Source organism: Artemia franciscana, chromosome 19 (assembly GCF_032884065.1).
Source record: "Artemia franciscana chromosome 19, ASM3288406v1, whole genome shotgun sequence".
In the NCBI taxonomy this organism is placed as follows: Eukaryota; Metazoa; Arthropoda; class Branchiopoda; order Anostraca; family Artemiidae; genus Artemia; species Artemia franciscana.
In genome coordinates this window covers 3005779-3020575 of record NC_088881.1, presented here as the reverse complement: position 1 = coordinate 3020575, position 14797 = coordinate 3005779, and the positions used below count along the sequence as shown (strand labels likewise).

At 35.7% G+C, this 14797-nt stretch overlaps 1 protein-coding gene across 1 annotated transcript in view; it reads right to left on the bottom strand.

Moving 5' to 3' along the window:
• Positions 1-7899, bottom strand: part of LOC136039170 (ephrin type-B receptor 1-B-like) — a 175324-nt gene extending 167425 nt beyond the window's left edge. The window contains exons 1-2 of the mRNA XM_065722683.1: positions 7782-7899; positions 342-442 (exon numbers count right to left, since the gene is read on the bottom strand). Coding sequence (XP_065578755.1) covers positions 342-429 — 88 coding nt within the window. The 5' untranslated portion in view covers positions 430-442; positions 7782-7899. The remainder of the gene's footprint in view (positions 1-341; positions 443-7781) is intronic.
• Positions 7900-14797: the final 6898 nt, after the last annotated feature.

The window sequence follows — 14797 nt, the reverse complement described above, 5'->3', positions numbered from 1 at the left end:
CTCCAGGATATGACCAAGGTTTTTGCGACTTTTCTAAGTGGATTTCAGGTTGTTCTTTTCATTTATTTACAATCGAATACTCACATTATCTTCAATCAAAATACCGTCTGACTTTGAGATAGTCGTAAAAGCCTTTGTATCCTAACCAGTATAGAGCATATATCACCAAATCACAATAAAATCTTAACACTATCACGCTGTGAAATTCGCAAATTCACCATATCGATGCACTTTTAAATTTAATTGCATTTAAAATAATAAAGTAAAAACCATCAGAAAATGCTTAAGTTCTTGTGACCACACAAGAAATAACAAAGTTTATTGTAATTTTAATTGCCTACCTTGATCCGCATTGGATTTTACGACTATGAAGAGAAAAAGCACAAGGAGATATCCTGTCTGTACCCGACACCGATCCGTGTGTCCCATGGCAAATCTTATTCTGAAAAACAAAAACAATAATTAATTTTTTATGACTGAAAAAAAAACACAAAAAGGCACGAAAACGCACTTTCTTTTTGTTAGAAGAGTACTTTCCCACCACTTTTCAATCATTTTTTGACCATAGTCGAGCAGCCGTTACCCTCTGCGCAATACCCAGCAACATTTTTAAAAGCAAATATCATATATATATATATATATATATATATATATATATATATATATATATATATATAATAGCTGTTGGGGTGGCGCTTTGCCACCCCAACACCTAGTTGGTGGGGGCGCTTCGCGCCCACCCCCCAAGCCCCCCCCGCGCGCGTAAGTCGTTACGCGCCATTGTAGTTGTGTCCCTATGTCCCACCTGTGAATATATATATATATATATATATATATATATATATATATATATATATATATATATATATATATATATATATATATATATATATATATATATATATATATATATATATATATATATATATATATATATATATATATATATATATATATATATGTTTTTAACTACGTAAAACTTGCGAATATACAACATTCTTTGCTGTCCCATTGTCTGTGCATATAAATAGATTGTCAGGTTTACCGACTCTTGAACATGCAACATATAATGGTCCATGGGAAAACAATCCGTATTCAGATCTATACCTCATGATTCTAATGATTGCCCTTGAGCTTTGTTGATGGTGATTGCTAATCGACCATTCCCTGTGTCGCCGTCGTCATTTATATATCCCCCTGTGCCCTCCAGCGTCCCCTTTGTAGTTGTGTCCCTGTGTCCCGGTCGTCATTTGTGTCCCGGTGTCCCAGTCTGTGATTTCTCTTTGAGTGTCCCGGGCGTCATTTATATCCCCCTGTGTCCCCCGGCATTTGTATCCCGGTCTGTATATACATTCGTTTTTTTAAGTTTTGTTTTTCTCCTTTATTTTTCATTTTTTTCCTTTTTTATTTTTTCCTTTTTGTAGTTTTCTAGCTTTTTTAGTTTTTTTTATTAGTTTTTAGTTGTTTTTTTTTCTTTTTAGTTTTTTTGTAGTTTTTACCTTTTTTTTTTACTTATGTCCTGGTCGTCATTTATACTCCCTGTGTCCCGGTCGTCATTTGTGTCCCGGTGCTTTGTTGATGGTGATTGCTAATCGAACATTCCTTTTGTCCCGGTCGCTTTCTCTTTGAGTGTCGTCATTTATATTCCCTATGTGCCGGTCGTCATTTGTGTCCCGATGTCGCGGTCTGTAATTTCGTCAGTTGAAAACATGACGTCAGTCGACACACAAACATGATGTCACCCGATATATATATATATATATATATATATATATATATATATATATATATATATATGTGTGTGTGTGTGTGTTTTTAATATATTTTCCATATTATTTTGTCGCTGTACCCACTGTTGCCTGATAATTGACGTTATTAAGTTAATATTGTCTCAAATGGGCATGCGTTGGCGGTAGGTCGGAATGGCATGTCGATATTATTTCTTTAATAAGAACTAGCCTACGGGCAAGACTAGTTATTTTTGTTTCATTGAAAAGGTGTAGTTATTGTTTTTTATCGTTGGTATACAGCGCTGTTCCCCACCAACGGCAAAAATGTATAAAATTCTGTAATTCATTGCTTTTATAAAGAGCCTTGAACCTGAAAAAGTAGCGTCTATTATTTTTTTATGATTCACAGGAGTCGACATCTAAAAAAAAATAACTGGAGGGGAAAGCTTTATGCTTAAAAAGACATGCGACCAATAAAACTAACAGAAAAATTTCAAAAACAGACGGCCCTTGTGCACAGGGCCGAAATATCCATTCAAATTAGAATTCCAATGTCTAACGAAAAGAATTTCCTATTGTTCTTCTTTTTTTGATATTTGTGATGGAGAGGCAGTGTGGTCTTCGTCGCTATTTGATGTCACATCTGTACGGCCACTCACAGGGACATCCATTGAGAAGGGGGCGGATTTTGAAAAACAGAAATATTTTGAAGTAATTTAATAAAAAGAAACATAGAGCCGTCTTCACCAGGTTAGCATGCTAGACTCGAAAGCCTTTTTTCGTGAGGACGGGGTTCAAATCCTGGTTATTTCGTTTGGAACGGGGTTAGCGGTGTCACTCTGTAAGCCTAGCTCCAAATGGGGTGCCTGGAGTATGGGGGATAAGCACGGGAAGCGTCGGAGGATTTTGCCCCCAACCACAAACCCGGCCAAAGGCATAGATTCAGGAGACCTGCGCTAAGCAGACCTCAAGTATGCATGCGAAAATGCATTTTTTCTATTTCCATTGTAGATGAAGACAGCACGAAGTTCTCTCCATATATTTTGCAATTTTTATTCCCTCCTTCATTTCTGCGAATTGACAAGACTGGTTAGTAAAGAAAAAAAAAATGCCCCATATAGAATTATCACTGCCAACCTGTCATAACAATCTCACAGGAACTAGAATTGAAGCATTGGATAATCTGCCTATCAAAAATGTGACTCCGTTAATCAAAGCAAGCAAAAACTTGTTTCGAAAATTTAGCATTTGATAGCCAAAAACAAAACAGGTTTTTCAGACTTTTTTTTGCTTCTTATTCACGTCTCTTATTACAGGGAATCAATCCTAAGTCTTTGATCAGATAATGGCAAACCTAAAATTAAAGTTGAAATCAATACACAAAAAAGAATTCAAGACATGATCACACAAGCAATTAAACAATTCATTGCAAATAAGCGGAGACAGTGCAGGATAGGACACGATTTAGGATAATGTTATAAAAAGTTATAAAAGAACCTTTTTGAGTGTACAATCCATCCCTGTCTGTGCAATGAGTCAACAACCTAACTATTCAAGCCAGAAACATGTAATTTTAGCCCAAAAAAATCCGCAGATGTACGTTATAATACCAAAATAAAACTTCAAAATTAAATAGAAAAATGACGCCAAACTAGGGCCTTTTCTACAGATGCTAGATGAAAGACTATAGAAATTCACATAGCAATCTTCCTGAACCTAGTTTTTAGCCATCCCCCCATGTCAAAGCTTTAGTTTTTCTGACTAATGAATGCATACATGAATTTATTTTGCAAGAAGCACACCTCTAAAAGTTCATTCATTTTGCTCCCACTTTCATCTAGGATGCTTAAATCATCAGCATAATCTACGTCCAATTTAATTCCGTGGTCTCACATTGCCTTTCGTGCGCTCCTTAAGAAAAAGTTCATCAAAATTATCCATATAAAGGGGGAAACAACACAACCCTGCTTAAATCCTGGTTTAATACAAAACCAGCTGCTAACCTCATTTCCTACCTTAACCGCAGCAGTGTTATTCTCGTAAATAGCACTAATCACTTTAGTATATTTATATGATATACCATACAAGGATAGGGCCTTTGCTAAGGCTTTTCTATCAATAGAATCTAACGCTTGTTCATAATCTATACAACTGAAGACCAAAGGTATTTGACAACTCAGGCACTTCTCAATTCTTAACTTAAAAGTGAAAATTTGGTCGACACATCCTCCACCTTTTTGTCATGTCAACAACATCTCTCAGTCTAAAAAGTAACATATTAATAAGTAATTTACTACCTATAGGGACCAGACTAATGCCTCGATAATTACCACACTCACTCTTATTGCCTTTCTTACACAATGATTTAATTAAAGTTTTCCTAAAATCGTTAGGTACTTCCCCTCTTTCAAAAATCATATTCGTAATCTTTAGTAACTTATTTCTAACCTCACCCATTTACCACAATATTAGCACCTGGAGCCTTATTATTTTTTAATCCTTTTAGTACTGTTGATAATTCTTCATCATAAAGCAAATGTTCCTTCATATTCAGGGTATCATAAAACTTTTTTATTTATCTGTATATCTTTTTCTGCAAATCTATCTCGGTTTAGCAAATTCTCAAAACGTTCGGTTCATCTCTTTCCTTTTCACTTGTAACCCTGTTCCTATCTTTAACTGGGACAAGTCCGGATCGACTACTCCCTCTCAATTTATTAACATACCAGTACAATTTTACTATTATGCCGTCTAGCTGCGTCTTCCAATGCCTCGGCAATTTTATCCATGTCCTCCACTTCAGACATCCTTAGTTCATATTTTAATGCTTTCTCCACAGACAGTTCTTGTACAAGCCCCTTCTCCTCTCTATTAAACATAAAGCTTTTTCACTAATATTCCCATCTGCAGTCCTGACTTTTCCCCTAAGACACCACCTGCAACTTCGAAATTGTTTTTCTTCTAAAATTATTCCAACCATCTTCCACGTTAACAAATTTTAAACTCTCAAGTTTAGTATTCAACTGTTCCAGGAAAGTTTCTCTCAGGTTCTCATCCTGAAGTATATCAACATCATACCTCCCCGGGATTTAGTTACACTTTTGAAATTAGCTTTAAATTAACCAAAGACACTACTAGATGGTGATCTTTACTCTCAACATCATTAAACGTGAATTGACGCCACGTCTAGGGTGTGGGATATGCTGCCCATTGTCACGGTAGTAACAATTATGTTTGGAAAGTGTTGACAATAGAATCAATTGGCACTTCTTTTTGGTTATTACTGTTTCTTTTAGAAGAGCCTATAGAAAACAAAAATACTCTTATTTCCGATAATATCATAGTACTAATACATAAAATGGTATACCCATAAAATAATAATATGTAAATACGTAAGATAATAATAATAACATAAAATAATAATACCACCTTATACCTTATGCTTGAAAGCTTAATATTGCTCAGCTCACCAAATTGTAAAAAGGGATATGTGATCGCTGCAATAGTTTTTGGTTACTTGTGTAGTCTATTATACACCACTCACTCAAGTTTACGCTGTGTAAAACTCGAGAAAAAACCGGTTCCATTGTTACTTTAAAAACAAATTTGATGCAAATTAGGGGGAATTAAAGCATAGCGGGTCTGCATGCAAAATGTGTAAGGTCCAATTATTCCCCATATTATGAAGTACCAATTGGTTTCCTGTTCAAACACTTTACCTCCCCTCCCCCCTAATATGCAAATATATAGCCCAAATTGTATATTTTCCACCTATTCTGTCACTTGTCTCATGCTAAGCTGAAAGAAACTAACGAAGAAACCGGTTTGTTCTCTAGTTTTACACAGCGTGAACTTGAGTGAGTGGTGTATAATACACAAATATCGTCTTTATGCACTTTTGGCTGCAAATAGGCAGCTGTATATTTATAATTTGGTAAAGGCGTACACATAGCCTAGGTTTATGAGGGCATTCTTGGCGAGCAAAGCCAGTTTAGCTTCCCATATGATATTTGAGACAAAAAGAAATTTCTAAGATTCGCAAATTAAATTGCGAAAAATTAAACACTTTAGCAATATTCCACATTAAGAACCAACTGTTGATGACATAGCCTACAAACAACATTAAGAATTCAAACTCACAAAAATAAGCAACTTTCTATAGATAGACATTGACGGCCTGTCTGATTTCTTTAAAAATCAGTATTTGTGTCTTATAGCCACCACACTCAAGTTCTGTCGAGAAGTGAAGTTTGGTTAATGCTAATGAAATAAAACAAAATATGATGAAAATTTAATACTTTATCAACAATATTATGAAAACTATAACAAAAAATTATGGAAAGGGGGCCGCCCAGACTGCATTATATTAAATATGTAACCTTAACTAGTCTACCCAAAATACTAACTAAAATAATATAGTTTCCCATCGAGCCGAAGTTAATGTTGTCTGGTATAAAGACCATGAAAACCGGGATAAATGTAACATTCCATATTACTGACTTACCAATAAAGTGAACATACCGCTCAATACCTTTATGCTCTTTCCGAATAAAAAGAATGGCTTTTATCGAAAAATGACGAATTTGCAATTAAAGTATGAGTTATCTACAAAATAATACAACATTTTCTCAGTGCCAAAATTATTTATAATAAGGTTAGGTTGGGTTAGATTAGGTCAAAAAGTGCTTAAATTTGAACTTGCGATAGAAGCGATTAATATATTCGTAAAGAGCATAAAAAAAGGCATCAAGTGGTATGTTCACTTTATTGGTAAGTCAATAATATGGACAGTCATATATTTACCCCAATTCTAGGCTTATACCATATGGGCTAGGCTATATATTTGCACATTAGAAGGGGGGTACTGTGGAATTGCAGTCAAAATATATTAAATACGATTTTTCTGCGGATTATCAACGAAGAATTGTTTTCTTCATACAGCCCCAATTCTAGGCTACAAGAGAAAATACCAAAAATTTCCTTTATCGAACTAAACTCCTAGGCTAGGCTAACTTCCCCCCCCCCCCCCCCAAAAAAAAAAAACATATTCTATAGCCTATCTGAATTGAGTATGAAAAAATAGGCTATAAGCACTAGTAGGCCTACTTTACTTCAAAATGATGCCATTGGACTACCAATTTTCTTCAAATAAAACGGGGAAAAAATATATAATTTTTTATATAAAACAACAAAAATATATATAACACATCAACAAAAAAAAAATATAACAAAAAAAATATAACAACATCAACAAAAAATATATAATTTGGGCGATACATCCAGGGGCGTTGGCATTCCAATAATTAGGAGAAAAAATTATGGGCAATGTCCCTATTACCTGAACAATTGTTTAGGGTCTTGAAACTACTGTTAATAAATGCATTTTGACTTTTGGAACATCTTTTCTCTCTTGCAAAATTACCGCAAACTCACCGTTATGGAGTTATTATATATTTGCACAATAGGGGGGGGGGGGGGTAAAGCATAGCATATATTAAATACAGCAATGGTTAGTTTACGTATTTAATATATGCTATGCTTTACCCCCACCCCCTGATGTGCAAATATATAACCCAAATTTGTTCCTAAACTATTACAGATTCGCGATTTCAAATATCCGATCAACGAAAACGAAAACGATTCTTTCGAAAACGAATAATGATATAGAGGGGAAAGGAGTGGAGGTAGTTGCTTCAAAATACCTTCCCGGGACATACTTTAGTCTGCAGATTCATCACTGAAGGTTTCATTTTCCTAACCTAAACCCTTTCTGAGATAGCAAGAAGTCAATTAACTAGAATTTTACCAAATTTGGGCTAGACTATATATTTGCACATTAGATGGGGGGTACACTGAAATTGCAGTCAAAATATGTTAATTACAATTTTTTTGTGAATTATCAACTAAGAATTGTTTTCTTAACATGTTTCTTTCAAACGGCACTAATTCTAGGCTTCTATCATCCAGCCAAAAAACTGTTTGGCGGTGAGTAAATCCATTAAACAAAATATTATTAAAGCATTATATTATCAAAATTAAATAAGTACTTACAAAACTACGAGCTAAACTAACTAATCTTCATTATCAAATAAATCCGAAGACCCGCTGTAATTCTTTTATCAATTACGATCCATGTTAACTCTTTCAAAGACAAAATAAGACTGAAGACCATTTCAAGATGGCGATTAGATATTTGCGACTCGGAGCTCTGGCTGTAGCCGACTCCGCTAAGGGGATAGACACTCTCAACGCCAAACCATAGCCAGGAAACATTTCCTCATTTCGGAAGCTGTTTATTGTGGCAGTTGGCAGGTTACGATTCCTTTATAGGATCCATGAACCCGGCCATAATTTTTTTTTATATATCTGACATTTTTATGCTGTTATTTGCCTGATTAAAGAACAAAAATATAGCCTATTTTTCACAATGATCAGCTATGAGAAGTTGATAGTGCTCGCCATAATGGACAGTCAATAAAGAGTATAATTGGGCACTTTATGGTGGGCTAGGAAATAGATTTACACGGGCATTTTTTGGAGTGGCGGTGCTTACGTGTTATAGTGACCACACTGTTGTCCTTGATCTGTAATGAAACCGGTTTTGAGGGTCCACTCGCAGATGATCAGCTTAGCCTGAGCGAGATAAACGGTATCTTAGCAGGTATATTTTAATTAAATATTTAATATATAGAAGTGGTTAGGTTAGATATTTAATATAATGCGTTCTGGGAGGCCTGCTTTCTATATTTATTTGGTATTATACTTTTATACTTATAATTAAAGTATATTCCATACTTAGTATATTACTAAGTATGTTCCTATATACTATATACTGTTCCGAATATACTAGTATATTCCTTGTTACTAAAGTAGTATATTTCCATCATATATTGGTATATTCATGATTATGATGACACGTAGTAAAGTAATATATTTTCATCACATTTTGGTATTTTCATGATTATGATTTCATTTCCTTGGTGTGGTTGCTATAATACATAAGTATCGGTGTGGCCAGTAATAATAATAAGATCATTTTTTTGATAAAAATTCTAAGAAGCCTAGTTTATGAGAGGGTTGAGACGCTTATGAGAGGGTTCAGAGTTGTTTCCATTATAATAGAAAAATGAGCTAATAATTTGAATATGAAGAAATTGACGAAAACATTAGATAATTCAAGGGGTCTAGACCCCCTTCTTAAGTACATGATAGATGTTCAAAATTAGTTATATGTTAATGAATTTTCATGCATAAGATGTCGTAATTAAATTAGTCGTAACCAAGTTGACCATTCTATTATAACAACTCAGCCAGCCCAATAATCTAGTATAACTAATATAAAAAATATTTAAATAATGTCAATAGTAAGTTTTTTGAAAAATTCCGGATTTTGAGGGGGTGCAGGCCCCCATACGCACGAGCTTGTTGTTACTAATAATAATAATAATAATTCACTGCACTCGCTACGCACTGCTACGCATGCTCCTCCTCCATCCCATTCTATTCAAAACCTCCCTCTTTACACTCTCCCGGGAAGTTCCCATTTCCTTTAAATCTTTCTTTATGACATCCTCCCACTCCAAACAAGGACAATGTCCTTTCCGTTTAGCCCTAGACGGTTAGCTGAAAAGGACAATCTTCGGCAATCTGTCATCCTTCATCGGCAGAACGTGCCCTAGCCATCTCAACCTTTTTTTCATTATAGCCCTAGAAAGTGGGATTGAGCCGCACTTTTCGTACAGCCTACTATTTGAAATAGGGATGCTCGTATAAGCCTCAGAGAGGATTTGATTACATATTGAAAATTCTAGTTCACTTTTTAAGAGACAAAAGAGATTAGATTAAGAGACAAAAGAGGGGGGGCAACTACCCCCCAACCTCTTTTTCCCATGAACCATATGATAAAGATTGTTTGAGATAGCCCTTTCGTTAAACATAGTTCAAGCGTCAGATAACAAAACTTCGGGTTCGTAAGTAAAAAACACCCCAATTTTTCAAATTTTTCCGAATTGATCCCCCTCCCAACTCCCCCAAAGAGATCCAATCCAGTCCGGCTAAGTCAATCACGTATCTAGGACTTGTGTTTATCCTTCCCATCAAGTATCATCGCTATCTCTCCACTCTAAGCATTTTCCAAGATTTCTGGTTTCTTCCTCCAACTCCCCCCGATGTCACTGGATCTGGTCAGGATTTAAGAAAAGATCTGAGACACAAGGTCCTTCTAAATATCAAATTTCATTAAGAAAGCGATATATTATAGCTCTAGCTATAATATAGCTATTATAACTCTGTTCTACGGATTGTCCTACGGACTGTTCAGGATACTCGACTGACTGACCAAGCTTTGAACGAAATCGAAACAAATATATCCAAAACATGCGGAAATTTTCTTCAATAGAAAAAAGGGATATAAAAAACAAAAGAGATAAAAAAAACTTCAAAGCTTATACGCAATAGAAGAAAAATCAAACAACAAACTGTAAACTAAAGACTAGAAGTGCTAATTAGAAGAATGCAATAAATATCAAAACCTATTTGTCAACTACGTATGAGTTTCTTCGGAATGTTTAAAGTAAATTTTTTCGAAAAATTGGCCTACACGCATTAAAAAAAAAATTACTGTTTGCTCAACCCCCGACACTTTTTTGAATTGGTGTCACAGTTCTAAACATAAAAAAAAGAACAATAGGAAATTATTTTCGTAAAACAGTGGAGTTCTAATTTCAATGAATATTCCGGTCCTGTGGCCAAGGACCGGCCTCAGCAAAATCTAATTATACAAAAAAGAAAAAAAGACTTACAACGATATACGACCAATGAAACTGATATAAAAATTTTAAAAACACGACGGCCCTTGGACATAGGACTGAAATAATCATTCAAATTAGAATTCCAATGTCTAACGAAAAAGATTTCCTATGGTTCTTGTTTTTAATGTTTGTGATGGAAAAGCAGTGTGGTCTTCGTCGCTATTTGGTGTCACAGTCTTAACGCCCACTCACAGGGACACCCATTGAGAAGAGGGCGGATTTCCATGAGTATTCAAAATAGACAAGTACGAAGATTACTTCTATATTATCAATATTCAAATTATATTGCGGTGTGCTTTTTAAAACACAGACTATAATCTTCGGCAACATTTATTGTAGCTATTCCAAGTATTTTTAACCTCTCTCATATGTTTTTTTTTTTACAAAATAAGGGCCATAGACGAACTTTCTTGAAGTCTTATGCCTATCCAAATCGTTTTCCCAGCTAGGAAATGGTAGTATGCCGATTTCAATAAAAACAAAATTATAGTGTCATTTTCGAGAAAAATCTATTGATGAATAAGTATAAATACAATATATACAACAGCTGTTCGTTTAATAGGGTTACTCCTTGCAAGAGGGGGCCTGCCGGGTACTGAGGGGGCCTACCCTCTCAATACCCCATTCGTTAGACCAAAGTTTGACATTATGTCCCCCAAAAATAACTTCTAATTAGAATCAGAAACTTTTTCAAAAGTTCGAAAAAAGGCTCAACGTGAAGGGATGGGTATTGAGGAGGGTTATGTCCCCATATATATGAAATTATTTCGGTTCGTTTTAAGCTTTAATGTTGCTCCTTACTTTCAGCTGGAAAATGTTTGTTTTTATCCATTTTCTACAAAATGTTCGTTTTTTCAGTTTAATAGCTGGTAGGAAAACAGTTTTACTCTATACAATTACTCGGTCTGAAAGATGTAACATAGTCTGGTGAAAACCAGACTAAACTCTCCTAACATCAAACATATTTAATATATATTTTATAATACGTTCATTATATAACAACATTGTAATTATATGCAAAATAAAACTTATATAAAAAACTTTGTGACAAGCTTCACGACACCAGCCTGCTAAGAACTTAGGGAATGCTAGGGAACTTAGGGAACTTAAGGAATGCTAAGAACGTCATTAATTAACCATTTACCTAGATTTTTTCCCTTGAGTTGTGTTTCTAGAATTGTTCTTTCAAAGAAATTAACAGTTGGGTTTCCAGGGATATTATCGCGATAATTCCACGAGGGTTTCCTCGTGGGATCATTCCAAATCGTGGAACCACGTCTTGCAAAGCTGCTCTAAAAGTACTCTGTTGAACGTGCCTTCTCTTGTAGTAATCTGACCATACCACATTCTGCGTCTTTGCCATATTGGCTGAACAAACGGCAGTACAAGTTGAGACACCTCGCCTCTGGGAAAGGAACTGGATATACTTGTAGAAAGATGTTGACACCACTTCAAATTACCATATCAAACCTCTCACTGAGTGGTAGTAAAGTTACCTGATTGGTTCTACACTTCGACCTTGAGGCTGTATTTGGAATCCTCTGGAGAGTGCCGGTGCGGTTTTTGGACCTTCTACGAATACTGGGCATCCTGAGCACTTATACAGAGGATAATCAAACTGGATGGTAACCAGGGTTGCCAACAAGATCAATACTCAAAGTGCTACAAAAATTTGCGTGCTACGCAGCGATGTTTGGTGCTAAAGTAAAAAAAAAAGTGATTGTCATAGTGCTAAAATAGCACTTTTATACTACAAATGGCAACCCTGATAACGTTCTATAGTGCTACACATAATGAAATAGTGCTAGAATAGCACTTTTATGCTACAAATGGCAACCCTGATAACGTTCTATAGTGCTACACATAATGAAATAGTGCTAAAATATCACTTTTATACTACAAATGGCAACCCTGATAACGTTCTATAGTGCTACACATAATGAAATAGTGCTAGAATAGCACTTTTATACTACACATGGCAACCCTGATAACGTTCTATAGTGCTACACATAATGAAATAGTGCTAGAATAGCACTTTTATGCTACAAATGGCAACCCTGATAACGTTCTATAGTGCTACACATAATGAAATAGTGCTAGAATAGCACTTTTATACTACACATGGCAACCCTGATAACGTTCTATAGTGCTACACATAATGAAATAGTGCTAGAATAGCACTTTTATGCTACAAATGGCAACCCTGATAACGTTCTCTAGTGCTACACATAATGAAATAGTGCTAGAATAGCACTTTTATACTACACATGGCAACCCTGATAACGTTCTATAGTGCTATACATAATGAAATAGTGCTAGAATAGCACTTTTATGCTACAAATGGCAACCCTGATAACGTTCTATAGTGCTACACATAATGAAATAGTGCTAGAATAGCACTTTTATACTACACATGACAACCCTGATAACGTTCTATAGTGCTACACATAATGAAATAGTGCTAGAATAGCACTTTTATACTACAAATGGCAACCCTGATAACGTTCTATAGTGCTACACATAATGAAATAGTGCTAGAATAGCACTTTTATACTACACATGGCAACCCTGATAACGTTCTATAGTGCTACACATAATGAAATAGTGCTAGAATAGCACTTTTATACTACAAATGGCAACCCTGATAACGTTCTATAGTGCTACACATAATGAAATAGTGCTAGAATAGCACTTTTATACTACAAATGGCAACCCTGATAACGTTCTATAGTGCTACACATAATGAAATAGTGCTAAAATAGCAGTTTCGAGCCAAAGGTGGAAACAGGTTATTCGAGCAAAGAATCACACCCAGCTTTCTCGTACAGGAAAATAGAATCTGATTGAGCTGTGGGCGGCAAAAGGAAAACTGCGAGATGTATATTCTGAGGAGAAATGAATTTCCAATACGAAGTTTGAATCTCGACGCGAGAGCCTCGTTTGGATGATTAGTAGCTTTTTAGTTTTGCACCTTTATTCTTAGTCATTCAGCCATTAGACAACTGGACTATCTCCAATTAATTCAGTGGAAACCCTGACGGTAGCAGGCTCTTCGAGCAAAGCATCACACCCAGCTTTCTTGTAAAAATAGAATCCGATTGAGCTGTGGGCGGCAAAATGAAAACTGCGAGATGTACATTCTTAGGCGAAATGAATTCCCAATCCGAAGTTTGTTAACTCTCTTGATAGCTTAGTCATTGAAGATGAAGTTGGATTCTCGACGCGAGAACCTCGTTTGGATGATTAGTAGCTCCTTAGTTTTGCACCTTTATTCTTAGTCATTCAGCCATTAGACAACTGGACTATCTCCAATTAATTCAGTGGAAACCCTGACGGTAGCAGGCTCTTCGAGCAAAGCATCACACCCAGCTTTCTTGTAAAAATAGAATCCGATTGAGCTGTGGGCGGCAAAATGAAAACTGCGAGATGTACATTCTTAGGCGAAATGAATTCCCAATCCGAAGTTTGTTAACTCTCTTGATAGCTTAGTCATTGAAGATGAAGTTGGATTCTCGACGCGAGAACCTCGTTTGGATGATTAGTAGCTCCTTAGTTTTGCACCTTTAGTCTTAGTCATTCAGCCATTAGACAACTGGACTATCTCCAATTAATTCAGTGGAAACCCTGACGGTAGCAGGCTCTTCGAGCAAAGCATCACACCCGCTTTCTTGTAAAAATAGAATCCGATTGAGCTGTGGGTGGCAAAATGAAAACTGCGAGATGTACATTCTTAGGAGAAATGAATTCCTAATCCGAAGTTTGTTAACTCTCTTGATAGCTTAATCATTGAAGATGAAGTTGGATTCTCGACGCGAGAACCTCGTTTGGATGATTAGTAGCTCCTTAGTTTTGCACCTTTATTCTTAGTCATTCAGCCATTAGACAACTGGACTATCTCCAATTAATTCAGTGGAAACCCTGACGGTAGCAGGCTCTTCGAGCAAAGAATCACACCCAGCTTTCTTGTAAAAATAGAATCCGATTGAGCTGTGGGCGGCAAAATGAAAACTGCGAGATGTACATTCTTAGGAGAAATGAATTCCTAATCCGAAGTTTGTTAATTCTCTTGATAGCTTAATCACTGAAGATGAAGTTGGATTCTCGACGCGAGAACCTCGTTTGGATGATTAGTAGCTCCTTAGTTTTGCACCTTTAGTCTTAGTCATTCAGCCATTAGACAACTGGACTATCTCCAATTAATTCATTTGTAGGAACAAGGAAGCTTGATAGGGTCAGCAAAATAATATAAAATAAATA